The sequence below is a fragment of the Hippichthys cyanospilos genome, chromosome 3 (genome assembly GCF_059441005.1).
Source record: "Hippichthys cyanospilos isolate Australia breed blue-spotted pipefish chromosome 3, RoL_Hcya_1.0, whole genome shotgun sequence".
Lineage (NCBI taxonomy): Eukaryota > Metazoa > Chordata > Actinopteri > Syngnathiformes > Syngnathidae > Hippichthys > Hippichthys cyanospilos.
Window position 1 is genome coordinate 21,847,072 of NC_142371.1, and position 24,024 is coordinate 21,871,095.

The 24,024-nt window shown below is 40.1% G+C and overlaps 4 protein-coding genes across 6 annotated transcripts; 3 read left to right on the plus strand and 1 right to left on the minus strand.

Moving 5' to 3' along the window:
- Positions 1-72: 72 nt before the first annotated feature.
- On the plus strand, positions 73-7,056 carry rpa2 (replication protein A2). The gene is made up of 9 exons (XM_088411596.1): positions 73-173; positions 362-450; positions 1,323-1,424; positions 2,765-2,878; positions 2,995-3,069; positions 4,196-4,312; positions 5,028-5,153; positions 5,232-5,326; positions 6,655-7,056. Exons 1-9 carry the CDS (start codon positions 161-163, stop codon positions 6,740-6,742), a joined length of 819 nt encoding a protein of 272 aa, XP_088267722.1. The 5' UTR covers positions 73-160; the 3' UTR covers positions 6,743-7,056.
- Positions 7,044-18,535, minus strand: themis2 (thymocyte selection associated family member 2). Its single transcript, XM_088411593.1, has 10 exons — positions 17,935-18,535; positions 17,003-17,094; positions 16,842-16,908; positions 14,873-14,982; positions 12,226-12,374; positions 11,986-12,126; positions 10,296-10,715; positions 9,079-10,184; positions 7,896-8,013; positions 7,044-7,323 (listed from the first exon to the last, which is right to left on the minus strand). The coding sequence occupies exons 4-10, from the start codon at positions 14,917-14,919 to the stop codon at positions 7,145-7,147; spliced, it is 2,160 nt and encodes a 719-aa protein (XP_088267719.1). The 5' UTR covers positions 14,920-14,982; positions 16,842-16,908; positions 17,003-17,094; positions 17,935-18,535; the 3' UTR covers positions 7,044-7,144.
- LOC148426263 (tryptase-2) lies at positions 14,327-20,138 on the plus strand. 2 transcript variants are annotated; one of them, XM_088411594.1, is made up of 9 exons: positions 14,327-14,424; positions 15,242-15,496; positions 16,812-16,898; positions 16,991-17,125; positions 17,937-18,102; positions 18,379-18,557; positions 19,198-19,293; positions 19,364-19,506; positions 19,581-19,959. In XM_088411594.1, exons 2-9 carry the CDS (start codon positions 15,259-15,261, stop codon positions 19,950-19,952), a joined length of 1,416 nt encoding a protein of 471 aa, XP_088267720.1. In that variant the 5' UTR covers positions 14,327-14,424; positions 15,242-15,258; the 3' UTR covers positions 19,953-19,959. The 2 variants fall into 2 exon arrangements, with proteins under 2 accessions (XP_088267720.1, XP_088267721.1); XM_088411595.1 differs by lacking the exon at positions 14,327-14,424 and adding an exon at positions 20,047-20,138 and having other exon boundaries at positions 15,138-15,496; positions 19,581-19,736.
- A 741-nt stretch (positions 20,139-20,879) lies between these two features.
- Positions 20,880-23,988, plus strand: LOC148426264 (persulfide dioxygenase ETHE1, mitochondrial-like). Of its 2 annotated transcripts, XM_088410970.1 has the most exons (8): positions 20,880-20,999; positions 21,091-21,342; positions 22,092-22,236; positions 22,319-22,467; positions 22,760-22,889; positions 23,092-23,181; positions 23,256-23,372; positions 23,509-23,988. In XM_088410970.1, exons 2-8 carry the CDS (start codon positions 21,133-21,135, stop codon positions 23,553-23,555), a joined length of 888 nt encoding a protein of 295 aa, XP_088267096.1. In that variant the 5' UTR covers positions 20,880-20,999; positions 21,091-21,132; the 3' UTR covers positions 23,556-23,988. The 2 variants fall into 2 exon arrangements, with proteins under 2 accessions (XP_088267096.1, XP_088267095.1); XM_088410969.1 differs by lacking the exon at positions 20,880-20,999 and having other exon boundaries at positions 21,009-21,342.
- Positions 23,989-24,024: the final 36 nt, after the last annotated feature.

Here is a 24,024-nt window from a genome sequence, read left to right on the forward strand (position 1 = left end):
AATGGGAGATGTTTTCAAGCCGGCATTTGCACTTCGCGGGAATTGTAAGTGACGCATGCGCGCTGGGTTGAATCGGGCGCGCGAGATAGCACTCCAGGAAGAAGGCAGACAGTCGTTCTCATATCAACACAGTTTTTTTCACAACGCCCGGTCGAATAAAATGTGGAACCAGGGTGAGTGTGACGCTCTGACGTTTACTCGAAAAGTGCCGTTTGGAGCTATTGCTTACGGTAAACGGGACACATGGACTTGTATTAGTATGAATTAGCATAGCGGCTAACCTAACACAATAAGTTGCTCCCTTTCCAAGTGAAGAATAAACGTCGTAATATATCTGACATTTCTTTTTCGTATTTTTCAGGAGGATATACTGAGTCGAGTATGGCTGGTGGCTACACGCAGTCCCCCGGTGGATTTGCGTCACCTTCCTTGTCCCAGGGAGAAAAGAAAGTGAGATTGCAAAGAGAGGGGACATTTGCGAGATAAAACTCTTTGCAATGTTAGGTTTGGGGGGGTTTAAAGCAGGGGTTCCCAACCACCGGTCCGCGGACCGATACTAGTCCGCGGTTCAAGTGGTACCGGCCCGCACCAGTAATTAATAACATACGTTTTATATGTTGTCTGAGTCTGAAAGATATTTTATTTTGAAAAACCATTTATTTTGAGAACAGTCCTGATTCTCTTCACTTCGTTTCAATCACTTGAAAGCCAACATTTCACCTACAGATTGTAGTGAAATGATTTAGACTTCATTTGAACATTTCTTTGAGAAGGGAAAAAAAATCTTTGAGGAGGGGAAAGGCCCGCAAAAGATACAGCACAAGACCCTACAACTTTGAAGAAAAATACATCTTTCACCAGGCAATTCAAGGATCACAATTTGAAATAATGATTTATCACAATAAGGAGTTATCGCGCTACTTTCTAGCCAACCAGTTAAATCTAGCATCATGGTGGCCTTAAAAATATAATGAGATTTCCAACAACCATACACTTTGGGTGTCTTTGTCCCCCATCACTCCTTAATGAGCTCAGCTTTTTGCAGAAAAACAAGTTCAGGGCTCCCGTAAAACTGTTATTAATGTTGAGTTCAAATTATTAACTTTCATCAACAGATATTAACTGGTACAACCGATAGTTACCTTGTAAACAATTACTTGAGTTATAATCAAGTTAAATATGTGGTATTTGCTGTACCTAAAAATCAAGAGATGATATGAGCTGGAATTAAAATTTTGGGACTTCTCTTTTATGCTTTTGCTGTCGGTTGCTATAGTTGTTGTCTTGCTAAATATGTTTATGTGTGTGCGTATTTGTGGTAGAGAACCAGAGCCTCTCAGATCATTCCTTGCACCGTGTCCCAGCTGATGTCCGCTACCCAGTTGGACGAGGCCTTCAAAGTTGGCGATGTGGAAGTGGTCCAGGTGAGGTTTTGCCTCTTTATACACTCCATGATGCACTACTACTTTCTTTTGAAATACAACAGAACCATATCACAGATTTTTGGTGCCAAACCTTTGAGCAAGTCAGCAGGAAGTTTACATTTCTCCTCAGAATGTTTGTGCTTGCTTCAAGCTGTTCACATCTGTGAAATATGTATTTCGTTAATAAACGGAGTGACATCGCTCGAAGCAGCGATGAGTGACAGATGTTGAATTAACAATGTGCTATAACTCCCATTTGAAGAGTACTGCATGACTGGCGAGAAACATGACGAAAATAAATAATAAAAATCGGATGAATAATTCTGGAGAAGATTGGCCTTTTGCGTAGGAAAAATTGGGGTTTCGGTGAACGTTATTGCCTATCGAGAATCTGGTCCAAAATAAAACCTTTTATGTATTAGTATGAATTCATTATTTCTCAACATTCTCCTTACTTCTTCCACTTCATCTTCGACTCAGGGGATTCCCTTTTCTGATTGGCTGACAAGTTTCAGTTGAAAATATCAATTGAAAAATTTCAGGGCAGTCCAAAACGCTGAAAAAAAAAGACATAACTCGAACCGATGGAAAATTATCGATGAGAAAAGCAGTGTGGGCAACTGAAGACTTTTTTTTGTTGTGTTTTTAGGATTTTTTTTTCTTTAGTAAGGTATTTTTTAGGAGCATTTGAAGTGCTCATTCCCTTTTTTTTAAACTTTTGTTTACAAAAAATGGCCGCCACTTATCACATTTGTAGTTTTGACATCCAAAATGAGGAAGATTAAAACTTATATAATTAAGAATAAAAATGTTGATCCAAACCATGTCATTTTTGTCAACAAGGTCAATACGTTTCTACGTCTTCTTACTCCTTTTACTTATGCTTTTGTTGATGCTTTGCTTTTTTTGTTTGTTTTTTGTCTTTACACGTCTACTTTGATTTATCAGTATTTTTTAAAGTAGTTGGTAAATTTATACTTCTTCTTACAACTTTTTGCTCCTACTTTTGTTGATGCTTTGTTGTTTTTTGTTGCCTTTTCTTCCTCATAGGTGTCCTCAATTGTTAATTATAATCGTTCTTTTCTTCATTTTATTTCATGTACAAAATTTTCAATAAGTCTGCTAGCTTAATGCTAATACGTGATGTGAAACACTATAAAGTGGTTAAAGTGAATTAGCGTAGATTTTACAATGATTATAAATCTTCAAACTCTCTGCTGAGTAGCAACAATTAATATACAAGACATTAAAAGATGACATTTGAAATATGTTCCCTTAGAATGCCACCATTTTTTTGTGGCCCCTCTCTTGAAAATTGAAACGAGTGTCCGCTAATGTAGATCACCCTGGTGGGAATCATCAGGAGTTCGGACAAATCCATCACCAGCATCCAGTACACGGTGGACGACATGACGTGTGCCCCTATGGATGTCAAGCAATGGGTTGACATGGAGGTAATAACCCCGTTTGACTCTTTTCTAAGTTGGACTTTGTTTAGTTCGGTTTGTTTTGTTCAGCAGCGGCCTTTTGGTAAGCTTTGCCATAATGGTCCTTTTCATCTTTGTTTAAGGATCCCAACATGGGCGGTTCCGTGCTACCTCCTGGCACGTACGTTAAAGTGTCAGGAAACGTGCGCTCCTTTCAGGTAAGTCTCCGTTTTGCTGTAGAAGCCGACGCAGACGATAACCGAAAAGTGGTGACATTTCTGTGGAATTCAGCTCAAGATTTATTTCCAATTAGGCATGGGATGATGACAGTTGTGGAGATATGTCACGGATTTAGAATTCACGGTTATATAAAACTGTCCAAGGTCAGCTGCACCGTGTAGCTCTCATTGTGTCCTCTGCTGCAGCAGCCAATCACATCGTCCTTTTATTGCTTTGTCAGCTTCAGTACCGCTATAAATTAGCGACTGCAGCTAACTACTTTGGGTAAAGTGGCTAACTTGTTATCAGACGCTACTTTCACGGAGCGTTTTATGGCGACATCGCATGAGCAGCAGGGATGTGAGCGGTCGATCTTAAGTGCGGGTCAACAAGGCGAACGTATCGAACTTTTTCGAAGTTTGTCGGGGAAGTTATCGGCTTTCGACAACGAGCACGCAACATTGCAAGTGAGCTAAAAGCGATATGACAAGCAGATGAGACAATGCTAATCCGGCTTGGTTTTGAGTTACGGCGTGCACGTTTATTTTTATTTCATTTTTTAAAACGCTTTTCACGCCTAGAGGTAGGGCTCCCCAATTAATCGAATTTTAATCGCAATCACGACATTGGCTGCCACGATTAATTATGATGATCCTCATCAACATTTAAAAAGTCAAGCACTTTTTTTTTTATTACAAGTAAAATCAAGCTCTTTGCCAACCTACCATCATTGTTTCCCAACTGTCAATTGAAACCCATTTGGACAAATCCGACATTTTGGCTACTAATTTATTGAAAATTGCACCGCAACACATAACAAAGGCAGACTTGTTTGATCTCATCCACTTGCCAAAATACCAAAAAAAGATTATAACATGATATGTTTTGGTGCTGTAATTTCAACGCCATGATACCGTGATATTTTCGCTCAAGGTTATAATACCGTCCGAATCTGATATCGTCCCATTTCCGAAAGAATAAGTTCAACCAGACGTTTTGCTCAAATTTGGAGCTTTTGCTGCACTTTACCCAGCACACCACTGCCAACCCTCCTTCCTTGGAGGAGGTAAAGTTGAAGACGAAGTGTGCTTCAATGCAGCTACGTGTCCCTGCGTGTGCACGCAGAATCACAGGTCGGTGGTGGCGTTCAGCGTCCGGCCCCTGGAGGACATGAACGAGATCACGTCGCACATGCTTGAAGTGGTTCAGGCGCACATGGCGCTCAGCAAGCCCCAGACAGCGGTGAGGAAATGTCACACGAGACAGTACAATACATGACCATTTATTTGCTGGTTTCAATTTGAGTTAAATTGTAATTACCGTATTTTCTGCACTACATAAGGCACACCTAAAAGCCTTTTTTTTTTTTTTTTTTTTAATAAAGCTGATGGTGCGCCTTATAATCAGGTGCGCCTTATATATGGATCAATATTGAGATTTGTAGATGGGGAATGAAAGTAAGCTTTACCTGTTTCTTTTGTGTGTTTACAGTTGAACAAGATGGTCATATTGACATTGAGTTATTATGCTATTGAGAGCTTAGTTATTATTTGAGTTATTATTGTTATTACTTTGAGTATTACTATATTGTGATTGAAAAAGTTTAAAAATGTCATTAATTGAGGGTGCGCCTCATAAGGCGGTGCGCCTTATAGTGCGGAAAATACGGTACATGGTTGAAATTCAAAGCTAATGCTAGTTTTTCCCTCAGGAGTTCTTGCTGGAGATGTTAGCCTCTATGCTAAACAGGACAAATTATATTGGATGATACATTTTTGAAAAAATAATGTCTATTTAATGTTGTCTTGTTTGAAAAATGTATTATTATTTTTTCTCTACTTTGGAAGAAAAAAACACTTATCCGGATTATTGTGAAGAAATCCTAGATGCTTATTATAACCTTATCAGACAGCCCAACTAAAATGCTAACATTGAAGCACATTGTGTTTCGGTCCAGGCGGGTTCGGAAGCCAGCAGCTACGCATCGTCTGTCCCGCAACGCGGCGCCGCCAGCAACATGACCTCAGGTTACGCGGGCGCGCGTGTCATGGCCAACAACGGTTTAAACAGCAATCAGAACCAGGTAAGGCGGCTTGCGAGCAACGAGCCAAGTGAAAGTTGGCATCACGTGACATATTCTACTTCCTACGTGGACGCCAAGGTGTTGAGTTTGATCAAAGGCTGTCCGGACGCGCAAGGCATCGGCCTTCATGACCTGAAGACCAGACTGCCCAATATCAGCATGATGGCCATCAAGTAAGCACTTTGCGCTCATATTGGATTTCAAAACGTACATTATGCATTAAAAAAAAAAAAGACTTAAATTTCAAATTGCTGCAAGTAGCACCTGTGGCTATTTATTCACGTTTATTTAATTAAGTACCAAAGCAATCAATTACTCTTCTAATTACTTGAGTATATAAAAGATATTTTTTCAATGGTTCTAAATAAGTGCCAAGGTAAATGAGTACTTAAGCCGTTCAGTGAAAAAGTAATTTATTACTTAAGGCACTTAAGTACCAAAATATTTGATTTCTTTAGGTCAGGGGTGTCAAACTTATTTTTATCGTGGGTCAGATTGTAGTTCTAGTTTCTGTCAGAGGGCCGCTTGGTAATGGGTTGTTCTCACTCAAGGATGATCAGAATTGACAAAATAAACCCATGAGAGTGAAGACTAAGAAACTTTCCTGACAACCCAGGCTAAACTGAGATCCTCCCTGAAATTCTGCGCACCCATGGTGTATCACGTCCAAATACTTCAAATTTGAGCTCAATTTCTATTGAGAAAATCAAGCAATAAAGTTGATGACCTGCATTTCAGATTGCAGAAGTCTGTCACTTGCATTGCCCTCATAATTTACATACATGAATTCCCTGAAGCATGACCACCTCTAGGTTTTTTTTTTTAATGAATTCTAAGAATATTTTCTGACCAAACAATGCCACATTTTAGATGGAGAACTACCGACGACATCTGTGTTTTACTTCCCTAAAATTGCCGCCAAAAGGCCCTTCAGGGACTTCAAATGCAGGCAAAACTTGATGTGCTCATGTTTTACAAGGCTTTGCTACTTGCATGGCAATCAACGACAATAAATGTGAAGAAAGTAGGATTTCACACATCTCGGCAGTAATTGTTTTGTGATTTATGTCCTCTTTGAAAGAGGAATAATTATCGTATGAAATCAAAATATTTACAAACACCTTTTGCTTTGCATGGCAATGATCACATTTTTAATCAATTTTGTGACACTTTACACAGCAAACTCAATAACCGAATTGTGGAAAAAATAATTGTTGATGCAATTTCTGTACCGTCAATGTGTTTTAAAAAAAACTTTTTGTATCAATGGTTGGAAATGAAGACATTTTAAATTCTAATTCATTGCCTGGTGACTTATATTAAACGTTTGAATGGGAGATCTCATTTAAATGCCCCTCAATTCCCATGGAAACGTTCCAATTTGCAATCTTTCCAAATTTCTCCAATTGAACTTCCCATTGAAATGGAACAGAAGTGTTCTGCCATCCTTTGCTCAATTTTTCCGCTTGCTGATAAGAAACCTTCTTTATCATCCCCGCAGGCAAGTTGTGGAATTCTTGAGCAACGAGGGTCACATCTTCTCCACCATTGATGAAGACCACTACAAGTCAACCGATTGCGAGCTTTAGTCAACGTCCCCTTCTTCGTTCCACTCGGTTTTGCCGGACGCACTTGTTTGTAATTGTTTTTCTTTTCCTCAAGAAACGTATTTTTCACTTTAAACGGAATACAATTGTCAGCTGCTGATCCCGGTCTTATTTTTGATGCGCATAGAAAAGGATATTTCGATGAGACTGCTATTTGGAGTACTTTTCATTTTCTGCAAATAAATGCTCTTCACTTTCATCAAATCTATACACACTGCCCCTAGAGGCCAAGCTGTGCACACCAGAAGGAGCAGCACAATATCCATTGAATTAAAGCAAGAAATCCTAATGCAAAACACGTGTTTATTCTTTACATTCCGGTTTGATATTTACCGTATGTCGCATTCAGTGCAATACCATCAGCTGTAGACTTTCTTAAGTCGCTTAAAAACACATATTCAGCTTAGTAGAACGTGATGATCTCTTGGGCTTATCCAACTCTGCTTCTAACACTTGCTCATAGCCGTCGTCGCTGTTCTCGGCTGCGTCCTCGCATGCTGGCGTTTCCAACGCTTGCTCATAGCCGTCGTCGCTGTTCACTGCTGCGTCCTCGCATACTGGCCCTGATGGGACAACAGCCGCTCTTAGCTCGAGGTGGAGTGTCTGTCTGTGTATACTGTACATATACTGTGTGTGTGTATATACGGTATATATAGATATATATAGATATAGATATGGGTGTATATAGATAGATAGATAGATTGATCTATTTTTATCGGATTTTTCAAACCAGCCGTTGACGATCAAAATACCAAATATCAGCGCTGATTCTCAGTCAATCATAAAACTGACAAACAAGATCACAAAAACAATTTAGATTACAGATTACAATGGTTGTCCGTGACAATTACTGCTATGAAATATGAGGTGTTTTGCTCGTAACAGATTTGGCATTTCCGTTCGTTTCAAAAGGGACGGTTAATTTGAGATACAAATATGGTCATGGAATGAATTTAACTTGTATCTTAAGGTACCACTATTATGCTTTTTAGAGCTACGACCTTTGCATTTTTTTCAGAACATTTAAACTATGCTACTGAATTTTAATGGTTATTGTGATGGTACTTGGATAGCCAAGTATTTTTTTTTTTAGCTACTGGAAGATTGTGGGGGATTCCCCTGTTTTGGGGCCCACCTTTAATCTTGTTTTTCGTTCCAACGTAGGTGTTGGGCGTAGCCGTCTTTAGCGAGCGCTGCAGCGTCGTCACCTTGCGCGCTTCCAACGGCGGCGGCTGATTGGTGATGCTTGTCTGCTAGGTGGAAAGAGGAAGTCAGTCGCTTGTGGGTTTTTAATGCATGAGTGCTTTACCCTGAGGGCTATACGTGGAAGTCGTGTCTGTGATGGACTCTCATGAACGGAGGTTAGAAAATGCATTTGCAAAAGTACTCAGCGCTCAAGTTTGTCCACGTTTTGGTGTCTTCACTCAAACTAGCTATAAGCACAGTTGCGGTTCCCAGAAAGAGGGCCGTTTACATTAAAACAGAAAATCCATGTTCCAGCTCATCCACAAAAAGGTGAAAAGACAGTCTTGCTTATGGTGGCTATTTCTGTACTTAACATAAGCATACGATCGTATGATTTGATTAATTGCCCTCAGTGTGTGTACTGTACAGAATACGTAATGTTCTCTGATTGGTAATCGCTTTTAGCGTGCATGCTGTATGTGTTTTTTCCCTTATGTGAAGTCGCACAATAACATTGACAGATTTTGGGACTGCACACAAAAGATGCACAAGATTGGAGGGCACACTTTGATTTTTTTGTTTTTTTTTAATTAAAAATGAATGGCTTGCGCCCTATGGCACGGAAAATACGGTTTATCATTTGGGATTTGGAATGTAATTTATGTGGATCACATAGAATGTCTGAGAAAACAATTTTTTGTAGGATCTCTGAAATTTTGATAGACCAAGTTAATGCTGAACATGTTGAATTTCAAATGGTGAAAATATGGTAGGGAATTTTTTGTGGGTATTGTAATGGTGAAAATGTTGACTTTCTGGTTAGTATGGATTTTTGGCAAATGAAACTCGCTCTCAAGGTATGAAGTAATGAGCTCATTTAAATTTCAAATGGGAATGATTGAAATGTATGATGCTGAATGTGCCAAAAAAAATGTCATTATTGAGTTAAAAACAGTGATTGAATATTTGGACCGAGATAAATACCAGCCCCCATTGCATCAATATTTGGAATATGTAGAAATTGGAAAGATGTCAATTGGATGAATTAAGTAGAGATGCAAAATTATGAAAAAATGTGAGGAACATTTCACACAAGAAAAAATGTACCTCCAGGAAATCGAAATGCCACTTACGGTAGGTGGCAGCGGCGAGGAGCTTCGTCTACTGCTGATGGTCAGATGACCAAATCCTTTGCTTATGGTGGGCTCTGACAGGTTCCTTTTTGGGGGTCTGGGTGGAGGGCTGCTATTGGGAAGGGCCTCTTTTTGAAACTCCTGAAAGAACCTGTCCGTTACCTCTGTAACACGTTCCACTCTGCATTTTGGGGCCTGGTTTGGGTGCCACGGGAGAGGCTGCTGGGTGCAGAACACGGTCATGCGGACCCGCTGGGTCGGGATCTCGAAGCAGAGGTTGGGCGTGTGAAGGAAGCTGGCTTGGATGACGGGCTCCAGGGTCGCCCCTTCTACACGGAGGCAGGGCAATCCGACGAGGGGGTCCGACTCCAGTTCGGGGTCCCGGCTCACAGCTTTCACATCCAGAGGCAGCTTCTCCTCCAGGTCGTTTAGTGTGTACCTCTTGTTATCGCTCAGAAGTTCCACAAATTGGCCTTGCATGTACATAGGCAGATAAACATAGTCCTCCTGCCTCCCTTCTTCATCTTGGTCATTATCCTCATCATCTTCGTCGTCCAAGTCTCGGAGGCGGAGGCAAACGACAGCGTCCACCTGGCCGCACGGGAGTTGGACGTTTTGGCTTCCGATGACTTCCAGTCGCTCACCGACGGAGAGCCCGGGAAGGCCTTCCTCCTCCACTTCCTCGCAGTTCCTCGTGGTAGACACCTTCAGTCCCGGAATTTGGGCGGAGGCCACGTAGATCTCGTATGCAGAGTCGAACCCCCGCGGACGCCTGCGGAAACGGCCCGCGTACTGCTTCGATACCAGGAAGTACTGCTGCGCCTTGCGGCTCTTCGCGCTGGACATGATGATCATGGATGAGGTTGTCTTCTGGTGAAAGATCAACTGGGTTCCTTTGTGGAGCCGCGGCAGCCAATCACACTTGAACATTGAACGGGTCTCGGGACCCTCCAGCACCTCCACCACCACTGGGAAGATTTGATCAGGCTGGGAATGGACCTCCGGGAGGCTGAGGGGGGTCACAAAGCTCATGTCCTCGCATGTGTCAGTGATATCCACTATGTCCACCGCCAAGCTGGACGGGAATCGAAACATGTTCTTTCTCACTGCCGGCCAAAAAGAGAAGAAGACAAGTTTGGATCTTGTTACAATTGATCGCTCAGTCGGTTCCTTCTAAGCCCCAAATTAGAAACCCCAAAAGAATTTGAGACGCTCACTGCTCATGATGGCGCAGATCTGGTAGACGGGGCTGAGGACGAGCGCGCGTTGGCACATGGCGCTGTTGTCAAAGCGGAAGCGCTGACTGCGCAGGTGCGCGGACGTCACGATCTCCTTGACCGTGAAGCGCTCCTCGCCCTCGTGCATGTAGAACTCGCCGCGGGTCCCAAGCGGCACGTCCACCTCCACCGAAGCCTGACCCGTACCATGATGGATGCGGCAGCAGCACCTTTCTTCCTTTTCCACCACCGATATCAAGGTCAGGACGGTGCCTGCCCCGAGCGTGATGTCAGCTAGGGTCAGCTTGGAGCGGCTGGTGAAGGTGACGGGAAGACAGGACTCCAAGCGCACGGGTCTCAGTTTGACCAGTTCCTCCACTGTGCTGTAAGGCGTCGTCTCTGGGATCACCTTCAACAAGCCTGAGAAAAACAACCAAACGTTGGTAAGTCTTCTTCTTTCGACCTCTCCAGAAGTCACACGATCAGGATCGCACGATCCGAGACTTAACCAAAATCCACAGGTGACCAATATCAAAACCAAGACAAGACCTAGACTTTTGGAGGTCAATACAGAGACAAGACCCAAGAATTTCGGGGGCTGAAACCAAGATAGACCAAAACCTCGGAATGACTCTTTCAATACAAGACCAAAAATGTTTATGTGATGCATATTCACAAAATCTGGCTTTATGTCTCTGAAAGTGAAAATTGGATATTACTTTAATCTTTTAAGTAGGGCTGCACAATTTATCAATCACGATATTGGCTGCCACGATTACAAGTCAAATCAAGTACTTTGTCATTCAACCACCAGGGGGCAATGTTTCCCACATGTTGGCATGACAAAAGCTTTTTTCACCCTAATACAGTATAATATTTACCTGGGTTAGTAAATGGCATTGAGTTTTTCACCTGATTCCTAATATTTACAGTGCTAGCTGTTAATTGAGACCCATTTTGAAAAATCCGATTGGCAAATAATTGGAATAAATTTGGTTTAAAATGGTTTGTACGTATTACAGAATCACCCCCAAACAGAGAGCAAAATACAGTAACTACTACTATTTTTCCCCCATTAAGTTCGCAACTACAACAATATCTACATTATTTTTCAATTGCACAATGAAACTAATCTCAAATCGAAGCAGGCAACCACGGGAAAAGCAGCACGGCGCTTGCATTCTGTGTTTCTCTGACCACAGTCATATTTTCCTTGCATGCTAGTCTTGATGCCGAGTCTTCCCTTTCGGAGACAGACAAGACAGAGTAAAAATGCCTGTAGTTCCAAGCCGAGACAAAGGCCCTTAAAAAAGTGGTTGTGAGACCTAACTACAACACTAGTTCAGAGAAAATGAGATTGTGGAGATCAGATTTTAATTGATTAATAAAACTGATTAAACAACTGATTAATTAAATAAATCGTGCTGATCCCCTCTTATCAATGCACCCTTAAATTTATTGTGGGGAAAAATAATCCTCAAATAGTTGATTACGGGTGCTGAATCAATCGAAATGTACCAATTACCAATAAAAACATGTTTTTTCAAACCTTTAAAAGCCAAAAATGCAACATTCTTACAATCAATGGGCCAACAACAGACAGATAATTATAAAACGCCTACATGTTCATAAGCCATCATAATAACTTTTACTTATGACAAAAGAATCACATCGTATATTGGGCAAGCACCTGTGTGGTTAATGGGGAGCTCAAATGTCTCTGAGCTGCTGATGTCCTCGCAACAAACGGACGAGAGTTCAATGTCTGTGACCTTGATGATGTCCCCGGTGGAGAAGCTCACCTCATTCCCAGAAAGCTCATAGACAGACCCTAGAAAATCAAAATCCACATAAATGAGAATATAAAAGAGAGGACCAACCTTGAGAGGACTTTAGTTATAGGACACAGTTTCTCTCTAAGAAAACCTACCTTGGAAATAAACCCCCGAGCAGACCTGTAGGATTCTTGGCAGACAAGCGCTGTCCAATGATGCAATGTACTGCTGGAGAGGGAGCGCCATCGCGGTGGGTCCAAAAGCAGCAAATGGTTCATGCAGGCTGAAGTATGTGTGGTGGTTCCTTTTGCAGTTTAAAAAAAAAAAGCCACACAAAAGCAAAGGAGGAAGTGACAGGCTTCAGCGAAATGCTCGCAAGCAAATATGAGTAACATGAGAAAACTAATAAGACAGTGAAAAAGAAACCATACACACTCAGGTTCTGTCATTTCCTCAAATAGACAAATTCTACAAATAATTAGAGCCCCACTTAGGATCTAGCATGTATACAATCATTATTCCACATTACAGAAATAACTGTTCAATTATAAAATTCAAATGAACCACTTTCACTTATGGCTCATGAATAGCATCGCTGAGCATGCTAGCTTGAATAACTAGCTAGCACAAACTGATGAACCGTAAACACAAACAGTATAAATCATGAAATACACCTTTTGATATTTTCACGTGATTTAAAAAAAAGAAAGCTAGACCAAGCATTCTAATTTGAATAACTAGCTAGCTTAAACTGATGTGACATCACACAAATATGCACACTAGCACTTGATAAACCAGGGGTGGGCAACTCCAGGCCTGGAGGGCCGGTGTCCTGCATGTTTTCCAGTTTTCTCTCCCTAACACACCTGATTTAAACCATTAGCTCATCAACAAGCTCTGCTGGACCTTGAGAATAATCCTAATCATTTGAATCAGGTGTGTTTGAGAGACAAAAGAGGAAAACATGCAGGACACCGGCCCCCGAGGCCTGGAATTGCCCACCCCTGTGATAAACGGTATAAGTCAGGGGTGTCCAGTATCCTGCCTGTTTTTTTTTTTTTCACCAACACACCTGATTCAAATGATCAACTAGCTAGCACAAACTGATGAACCGTAAACACAAACAGTATAAATCATGAAATACACCTTTTGATATTTTCACATGATTTAAAAAAAAGAAAGCTAGACCAAGCATTCTAATTTGAATAACTAGCTAGCTTAAACTGATGTGACATCACACAAATATGCACACTAGCACTTGATAAACGGTATAAGTCAGGGGTGTCCAGTATCCTGCCTGTTTTTTTTTTTTTTTTTTTTTCACCAACACACCTGATTCAAATGATCAGAATTTTTTTCAGGCTTCTGCTGAGCTTGAAGATTAGATGATCTTCTGAATCAGGTGTGTCAGGTAAAGAAAATCGGGGAAAATTCACCCCTGGTACAAGTCATGAAATACACTTTAGGCATTATCACATGATTTAAAATAACAAGAATGTTAGATCTAGCATGCTAACTTAAATAGCTAGCTAGCACAAACTGACGTGACTTCACATACGGGCAAACAAATATGCCCACTAGCACTTTAACAGTCAGTCATGAAACCCACTTTTTTGTATTTTACATATAATTGGGGGGAAAAAAACAAGACATAGCATGCTAACTTGAATAGCTAGCTAGCACAAACTGATGTGGTGTCACACTCTGTGAATAAATATGCTAACCAGCACAGTAACATATTGAAATCCAACGTTTGGCATTTTATCTTGATTTAAAAAAAAAAAAAAAAACTTAAAGTACAGGCAAACAGAAATGGAGAAGCACGCATGAGCTTTCACTTTGACTTTGCAGAAGTTATACAAATAACAATGATCAGCGAATTTGTTAGGGATCACGGCATCTTTGTTATTCTGACTATCCCAATAAATTAAAGAAATGCGTGTCAATCAGATGAGAGAGGGTAAAATTAACCCATCTGTTCTAGTTGCAAATGCAACAGAATATCACTTTTTATTCAATACAGCAGACTAGTATACTACTATTACTATTTGTGACATTTTTTGCGGTGTCTGATTTCTTTAAAATGTAAGGTACTGTACTTAATAGAGTGTCCTCCTTCATGTAAGTGAAGCACCAGCCCAACTCTTGTTAACTTGTGACCCCGGCCTACACAATTGCCACCATGCATATTTCAAAGACCCCTATCCGTTATCGGCCGCACCTGAACGTAACGGAAGGAGGGAGGTTACGAAAAGAGGATTAGTGTGCTAAGTGAGGAGTACGGAAGAAAGCCATATTGCCATGAAGAAGTGTTTGAAATAAAGATGCTGGCCGCCTCACTTAAAAACGACCAGGTGAGACCTCTTACTTTTGTACATATGTATATTGAGTAATTTAACTTATCCTGGTTGTAGTTCATTTAGTAAGTAAGAAACTAAGCTAACAATAGGTGATTTCAAGACAAAACGAGTTCAATTACACCGATATAAGCTAATATAGATGATGATGGAATAGGATAAATTAAAATGAACTAAACTCTGATAAGCTATTATAATTGAAAAAAATAAAAGCTAGTTTTTTTAGCATTAATAAAACACACTTCAATGTGCTAAGAAACACCAGGTTAAAAAAAGTAAACTGATAAACCAAGTTGTGAAAAGCTGAAATGAATTCAGCCAAGGTCAAATTGAAAGAAATTAGCTAAAAGAAATTAAAGTGTTCCAGTGGTGCTGTGAAGAAGAAATATATGAAGAAAAATTGCATTACATTTTTATTTGACTGGTTGTATCAAAGAAAGCTTACAATAACTCGTGGAATCTATTTGTCCAGACAAATGCGCACAGCCACATTTACCAGCAGGGGGCGTGGACATGACAGCATTTTCGACAGCCGTTCTTTCCTTCAACTGTCTCCTGCAACAAATTGCAAAAAATACAATCTGTATAGTTTGCAGTGTGTTCACAAGGGTTAAATAAGAAAAGCTAAGATAAAGTTTACCCAAGCTACTTTGAAATACGCTTAAATAAGATTTGGATGCATATTCTAAAGTGAGCTCAAATGAGCGATGCAAAACTCCCGCTAAAGTATGCTGGGTTAGACTCTGCTGAAAATGAAGTGAAGCTTAACTTAGCCAGATTAAGCGAAGAGGCTATTATGATGATTCTCCAACAGGAACTGCCAATCCAAATATGGACATCCAGGCTCCAACAGGAAGTGGCATACAGCCTTTACCTCACTGGTCATCAACATGCTCCCCTCCAAAGCTTTCCTCTGATTTGAAGAGCGTGTCGTCCTTGGTCTCACCCACCGTGGTCACGTTCCTGCCTCAGAGTTCCCCCGTCTCCCCGCCGCCGCCATCTTTATGTCCCCTAGAGGAGGGCTCCATAGACCTGGTGCTCGCCAAACCCCCCCCAAGTGAATCACCGGGTAGGCAGTGTGTTATTGCATTTTGTTTACTTAGCAATTACTTAATTTTTTTTTCTAAAAGCTTTATTCCCATGCCAACATCATGTCAGGGTTCTCAAGTGAGATAAAAAGCCCAAGATTTCATTTCCTCCAATGATATATGATTAACCCCAGCCAACAACCTCCATATTACAATAAGACATTTTCAACCTGCTGGTGACCTTTAATCAAGCTGGTCTTAAAAGTGTCTGACAGGAAACATGACACCCGCCTAACTCTGCACCGTTTCACGTCACACAACACCACACATGAAGTCGAGTTAAGGATCTGACTCATCAGAACCAAATTATAAGCAGAGAAGCCGTGTTCCATTGTTCCTCCTGCCCTGATTTGATCTCATCGATAACGGCTGCGTAAAACTTGGAGGAATTATCATGCATTTCAATTCAGAAAAAGACATTTTGCAAAATTGCTACTTGTAAATTCTGAAAATTATTTCCCAGTCTTACCTTGTTGGAGAACTAAACAATATTCTCACAGTGTTTTGTAAATAGCTTTTTGTAAATTAATAAAAAGCAGTAAATTAAAAAAAATATTATTTTATGGTATAATTTGGGGCAAAGACATTTTTGTTTTCATGATATACTGCTGCATTTTAAAATGTCTTTATTCTTGTGACTTTTTCACTAATGTCATCATCAGTATTACTTAACATGAATTTGAAACAAAAAAAAGTAATTTAAACCTTGGGGCTCGTGAAAAGCATGTTGTTTATTACATAAAATTATTTATTTATGATACAATATATACCATATGTATAAATATGTACATATGTGTATAAATTATAATTAATATTATTAATAATAATCATATAATAATAAAAAAAAATAATAAAAAATATATAAATAATCATATATATTATATATAATTTATTTATTAATATATAAATACTTAATTTTAATCTACATAACTGTTCTTTTAAAGTTTGTGTTTTAAAAAAAAAAAAACTCTTATTGCTACAAAAATGAAAGTGCATTAAAATCAGTGATGTTATGAATAACCAACATACCAAAGGCCTTAATATAATCATCTCTGATTTTCTGCTTTGAAACTTTTTGGGGCCAAAATTATTTTTTTTTGGTTTCCTGAAATAAAAAATACAAACATTACATTTACTGCTTTAATTACATTACATTACATTTACTGGGTTAATTTTGTAATTTAAATAACATGACAAAAATCTCATATTAATCTTGTTGTGATCTGACTTTTTGCACTGTTTTTTATGGATGTAATATTCCGAGTTTTATTTACTTTTAATGTCACGTCTGAGCAGATAGTCAAGCGTCTTGTCCTCGTGCCTTACCGCTCATCGTGAGCGTGTCCATCACCGTCCCACTTCTCATCACCTCTGCTCTCTTAGGTGACACAATCTACAGATATGATGAAAATATTTGATATCATCTGCATGTTTAATACGGGATCTCATTTTAATGTCTGGTGCTTTTTGTATAGTGAAGTTCTTACTCTATCCGTCGGAGTTAAAGGCTTTGTCGCCTCCCTGTGGCGTAAAGGGAAACTGCAGCACTTCGACCCTGCAGCCGTCCTCGTCCAAGAACCTTGTCAACCATAATGTCAACATCACAGCAGGTACCAACCACGTTGTACTACAATTCCCGTTGATATATATTAGAAGGGCAACGAAAAACAAATAATCGATCAGCAACTTAATAATTGATATTACTGTTTTTCATATTGGTATGAATAACGTATGCGTACTCCACTCTTGAGTATAGTTACTGATACAGATACCAAATTCCAATACCACTACAAAAAAATCCCTTAAAACTGACAAATAATTTTACGTAACTAACTTTATGACCCAATATAGAGTTTTTCTTTAAAAATACTCAACAAAATGCCGTTTTTTTTCTTTAATTTCTGATTCTTGGTTTTAAAACCCATTTTAGAGAGCAGCAGATAATGGTATTGGACGCTGTTACGAGTACCAATACTGATATTTGTCCCGATATCGTTACACACCCATTCCTAGTCTAGACACATTTTATTACTTAAAATTAGGGATGTTTGATACCACCTTTTTTTCAGACCATCATCATCACGAGTACTCAACCCTTAATAGGCCGCCCATACTGATACCAAGTACCGATACCACTCGTACTATTGATACTAATTAATTTCCCCCAAACAGCAGTGACATAATTTTCTATAAAATGAATGCAAATGTTATATTGTTCTAATTTGTAATTTCTTTTTCGTGATCATAAATTTGCTCTAAGAGAGTGGCCAATAAAAGTGTTGGGTTGCCATCTCGAAATAAGGCCAGCTAGCAGCTCGATACCGATCTTTGGTATCAATACTATCTCATCCCTATTTAAAATTGTCCAAATGCAAATATTGCGACAGATCAGCATTCTTTTCCTTTTTTTTTTTTTTACAGAATGCCCGGGTCAGGCCGCTGATGGAAGGCGCATCGTCGGGGGGACGCTGGCGGCGTCGGACGTGTGGAGATGGCAGGCCAGCTTGCACTGGAAAGGGAAGCATGTCTGCGGGGGCGCCGTCATCTCACCGCGCTGGGTCATCACAGCAGCTCACTGCTTTGTCGAGTAAGTCGGGATTTACGTTACTTTGCAAAATGAGTATACAATACTCACAATAGTAGGAGTACAAAGTGTAGCATCACATTTGAAGGGAATGAAGTCAGCTGTGTTCACACCCACAACGGCGCAGACATACATTTACTGTTAGGAATATGGACATATTGTTAGGAATAGCCGTTGAGTTTAGGGTGTAAATTTAACCATTTAATCACTGCTATGTATTTAGTATAAAATACATGATAGAAAGGAAGAATCTGAAGCAAATATTTGCTCTGGGTGGAGGAACGACATGTTAGAGGTGGCTGATTGGCTAGCAGTCGTATCTACGGTCAACATCGCCGACGCATCGCTGGGGAAACGCTACCGAGCTCTGCAGGTCCTCTACCACCCTCGTTACAGCGCGCGTAGCAACGACTACGACATCGGCCTCCTGCGCACCATCGTCAATATTGACATGAGCGGTAAGATTGTATTTAGCGGGGGGGGGGGGGGGGGGGGGGGGGGGTTGTTTTTTGGGGCGAAAACGTATATGGGTGAATTTCATGATTGGTAAGTTCAATTGACATTATTTTCAAAATGATTTGACTTAAATTTTGGACTTTTTCAAATGTAATGTCCAGTTTTATTCTTGCTAGTTATACAATTTTTTCTGAAATTCAATAGCCATTAAAATAGCATCAAGATTCTTTGGTAATCCTTTGAAAATTATTACGTTCTCTTCATAATTCATAATTATTATACTTGTATTTTTAACTTTTCTAATTTAATGTGTCCATAATTACTTTTGTTTCGGATTTCTTCAAAATGGGCCTCAATTGACAGCTATATTGACTGTATGTATTAGAATTAGGCGTGAAACTCAACGCCATTTCACGCTGGTAAATAATATTTTAGGGTGAGAAAAGCTTTTGTCATGCAAACATGTGGGAAATATTTCCCCCTGGTGGTAGGATGACAAAGTGCTTGATTTGACATGTACGTCATCGGGTTTTTAAATGTTATTATCACAGAGGATCATCTCAATTAATCGTGGCAGCCAATATGGTGATCGCGATTCAAATTCCATTCATTGTGCAACCCTACTTTTTGAAAAATTTGCAGACGGGGTGCGACCGGTCTGTTTGCCTAGTCGCGACGAGTCCTTCCTTCCTGATGCGCCATGTTGGATTACGGGCTGGGGGTTCGTCCGTGAAGGAGGTGTGTTCTTCTGCCACGAATGGCAAACTGATGATGTCATCTTGTGTACGTCGACTTTTTGTGTTGTCAGCCTTTTTGTCAGATGAACTCAGGCAAGCTGAGGTGAAGGTGATCGCCGAGTCCGTCTGCCGCCTCCCGAGCGTATACGGCGTCCTCTTAACACCTCGCATGATCTGCGCCGGGTCCTTGGAGGGAGGAGTGGACTCCTGCCAGGTCTGGAGAATATTGAGATGTGATAGTCCGTGAGAGGCGTTAAATTGAAGCAAGGGTTTATAATCTGATTTCAGGGTGACAGTGGGGGTCCTCTGGTGTGTAAGACAGCACGGGGGGAGTGGAGACTGGCAGGGGTGGTGAGCTGGGGCGAGGGTTGCGGGAGGCGCAATAAACCGGGCGTGTACAGCCGAGTCACCCGACTGATGAATTGGGTAGGACAACATGTGGAGGTAACGGTGAATTCCTGCAAATTTACAGTTTGGCATTTACAGCTGGTGTTTACGCTCAGTCTATGGGGGCTAGTGTTTTTTTTTCTATTGCATATATATATATATATATATATATATATATATATATATATATATATAGAGCTTTCACAAAATTCAACATTTTTCACACACAAAAAAATTCCCATTCCTTTGGAACAAGAACAAGTTTCCTTCTAAGGTTGTCGTTCGCATTTACAGTACATCATTCTCATTAGAAATTGAGATCATTCAGCTCATTCAATAATTCTATTTACATTTTTTCCTCCTCTAGCTAGATCAACTGGACAACTTGAAAGAGTCCGCGACAACAGCCGTGACTGACACCTCATCACAACTTGACTGATGGCATTCATTTGTCAATAAAAGTCTCAGCAACTTGGAGTCGATTTACTTTGATTTTATTATACACTAACATAGTGTATGATAGTGATTCTCAAATAGAGACCTGAGTCAGATTTTCACAGGATTTCCTCAAGAAATATGATAGATTTTAATTTAATCACTAAACACAATCGCCAAAGCACATAAATAAAAGATAATTTGAATGGGCAAGTAAATACAAAATTCCTTATAAAGCTTTGAAATATATAAACAGGAATGAAACTAGTCAATATAATGACTAAAAGTTGATTAAATTAATTTTAAACCATTTATAAAGAATAGCAACAAAAAAAGCAAACTAGCTCAAAAGTGGCATTTATTTGGAAAAATAAGGGTACTTGAGTAAAACAGGCATTTTGCGGGTACGAGTACAAATCCCAGTAATTTCCAGCACAGAAAATGTACACATTTATTTTCAAAGTAAGAGCAAATGAACTGAAACATGAAGGAACTTTTTACTAAACTGTACTATAGTGACACCTTATCTTAATGTTCTATACTAAACATTATTCTTTAACATATGTGCAATGTCATTAAAGCGTTTTCCAGCAGACGAGCCAAAAATAAAACAGATGATGTCGATCTATCCTGTGAAGTTGCTGAGTAAAATACAATAATAAATCAGACACTGTTGATGCGGCATTCTGTTTGAAGTCCTATTGTTCTATCCCCCCAAAATGCTTTGCTCTGAGGAAACGGTACTAGGCTGGAAAAAAAAACTTCACAGGGTGAGGTACAACGTTAAAAAAAGAGATAACCACTGCACTAGTAAGAAAGGTAAACACTATGCTGTGTCATTGCACAACAACAGACAAACTGATGTCTATAAAACTGGTCTCAGAGGTGAAACTACAGTCGATTGATTTTTATCAGTCAACCAGCGAGCCCGTGTGACCTCATCTGACACCGTTTTCTGCAACTTCTCTTCCGTCAGCGATCGTCATAAGTAGGCAGAGGTCGGCCGCAGAGGAGGATAATGTGCTCGCTTCTTACCAAGGTAGCAAGCAGCCGACGGTGCCTGTCATTGGCGCTTGTTGGCCTCCGGAGGAACACCGAGTGCTCGAGCTCCTCTGCAGCCGGGGACGGACGCTTCTGCGCGGGCGCAGGAGCCCTCGGCGTCCGCTCAGGAGGATGGAGGTCATACTCAACCGGGACTCGGTTGAACGATGGGCTCCTCTTCAGACAGGTAATTTTCACTTCACCTAGTTATTGTAATGGCGTTTTGGGGGTTTTGATTGTTCGTTTTGGCGCTGCTAGTATCTACTAGCGTTGTAAAGTTAGCTAGCTAGCTTTAGGCTAAAGCTAACAGGTGAACGCTTCTAGCAACTTTAGCTCCTTGTCGTAAAGTCGTTAAAATGTGTGTAAATTACTCTTGGTTCATCATTGTACTCTTCTGGTGTTGCAATTACACCAAAAGTAGACACTATAGGTATCATCGCGTTAAACTGTTAACTAGTCGGAACTTTAACCCACTAACACAGTGTTTATCAATTAAATGTTTGCAAAGCCCCCCCTCCAAAAAAAGAAAAAAATTCTTGCTGCGGTGATTATCAATGAGGTCATTACTTATGTAAATTGTATAAGTATGCCTAAAATCTTTTTAGCAGTAACAAAAGAAATATACTGCATACTGTACATAAAATAACTTCTACAGCGTTTGGAAAAAAAAATAAAGTGCACACACACACACACACGTATATGTGGATATATATGTGTGTGTGTGTGTGTGTGTGTGTGTGTGTGTGTGTGTGTGTGTGTGTGTGTGTATGTATGTATGTATATGTGTGTGTGTGTGTCAATCCTTATCTAAACTAGAAATTATAGAAATTAGAAATATTTTCGACCAACTGTTCATCACTTTCTTGAATGTGAGTTCCATTGTAGTTACTGATAACGTTTAAACTGCACATAAAGATGTTTGTGTTTTGTGAGAAGCTTTTTGAAGCAGAGAGCAGCACCTACACGTACCTGCTAGCGGACGCCGTCACCAAGGAAGCCATCCTCATCGATCCTGTACTGGAGACCATTGACAGGGACCTTAAACTCATCAGCGAACTTGGACTTCAACTTAAAATAGCAGGTCAGCAGTTTGATTTTTTTTTTTTTTTAGTTCAATCCTTGTGACGCTTCCTTGTGAGTAAACCTCGTGTTTGTCTGTTAAGTGAACACCCACTGCCACGCGGACCACATCACCAGCACGGGGCTGATGAAGACGAGGTTAGCCGGGCTGAAGAGCGCTATTTCCAGATTAAGCGGCGCCACTGCCGACATCTTGCTGTCCGAGGGAGACAGGATCGCCTTTGGGAACCATGTAATTAGATGTTATACTGATCATTCCATCAATAATGATTACATTTTTTTCATTCAAAAATGCTTTGTGTTGATTAGTGGGCATCTATACTGCATAAAGAAAATCATAATTTTAGGGTTTACGCCATTGAAAAAAGTTAAAGCACCACTGGATTAAAGAACAAAATGTGCATTAGGTGCATGTATTATTGCTGGCCATCACCATCCTCACGTTAATAGCTGGCTTTGACTTGTTAGTAAAATGAGTTCAGACTTGCAATTTGTGAGCTCTGATGGACTACCACCCCTTGCAGTATCTGACTGTGAGAGAAACGCCAGGACACACGGACGGCTGCGTGACGCTGGTGACGCAGGATCAGCTCATGGCGTTCACCGGGGATGCCTTACTAATACGGGGCTGTGGCAGGACTGACTTCCAGCAAGGTAAACATGATCAAAAATAAAAATAGTTAATAAAAAGACGAGAACAAATTAATTAACCTTACATTATTTCCCTTTAACCGTATACAGTATGATGTTTTTACGCTGGATGGTTTGTTTTTGTAATACTTGCATTAAAACACAAAAGGGCAGTATTAAACTCAGCTCTTCAATTGTTTAACTGTGGACATTTTCTGCTTGTCAGGTTGCTCTAAACGGCTGTACAGTTCCATTCATGAAAAAATCTTTACCCTGCCCGACCAGTGCCTCATCTACCCGGCACATGACTACTTAGGTGATTATTTCCGTGCCATGTTTGCATGTTATTGAACTGAAGCACACGATGACCACCGAAAGTTCACGTTCCAGGTCAGACCGTCTCTACAGTCGGTGAGGAACGCAGGTTCAACCCTCGCTTGACCAAAAGCCTGGAGGAGTTTGTGACCATCATGAACAACCTGAATCTTCCAAAGCCCTCCAAAATAGGTATGAGGCCTCCAATAATATAATCCCTGTCAATTATCAATTACTGACATTGATCAGAAGCAAAAATGAATTTGTCCTATAATATGTGTATACTTTTTGGTTTATTTTTTTAAACTGCTCTTTTTTGTCCTTGCAGACATTTCAGTGCCTGCGAATCTGGTTTGTGGAGTTCATCAAGTTTAAACAACACTGGACTATAATCAAACATGTTGCAAATTCTTTATTCTTATTATTTTTTTAAAAAGAGTCATGCGCTTGCTGCTTATCGTATTGTAAATTTACTGAATGAAAATGTGTGCTATTTACCTGCGCAATTCCTGCACTTGAATCAAATGACCATTCTGCACTATCATAGCACCAAAAAATGTTCAAGTAAATGTCCAACTCCATCATTTTCTTTGTGAAATACTTATGTTTCTTTTGCATACTGTAAATTTAAAACAGAGTCCAAATTGTGAGTCAATTTTCTCAAAAACTTGCCGATGCTGTCTGCAAGTCCGTTTTTTTTGTTTGTTTTCTAATGGGTGACTGCTAACTCTTTACTTCCAATCACATGATAATAATTCAGTATCAGCAATTGTACACAAGTAAACAAAACACCTTGCTTGATCTGTCATACTATTTCTTTATTGAAATGAATAGGAATGTTTTT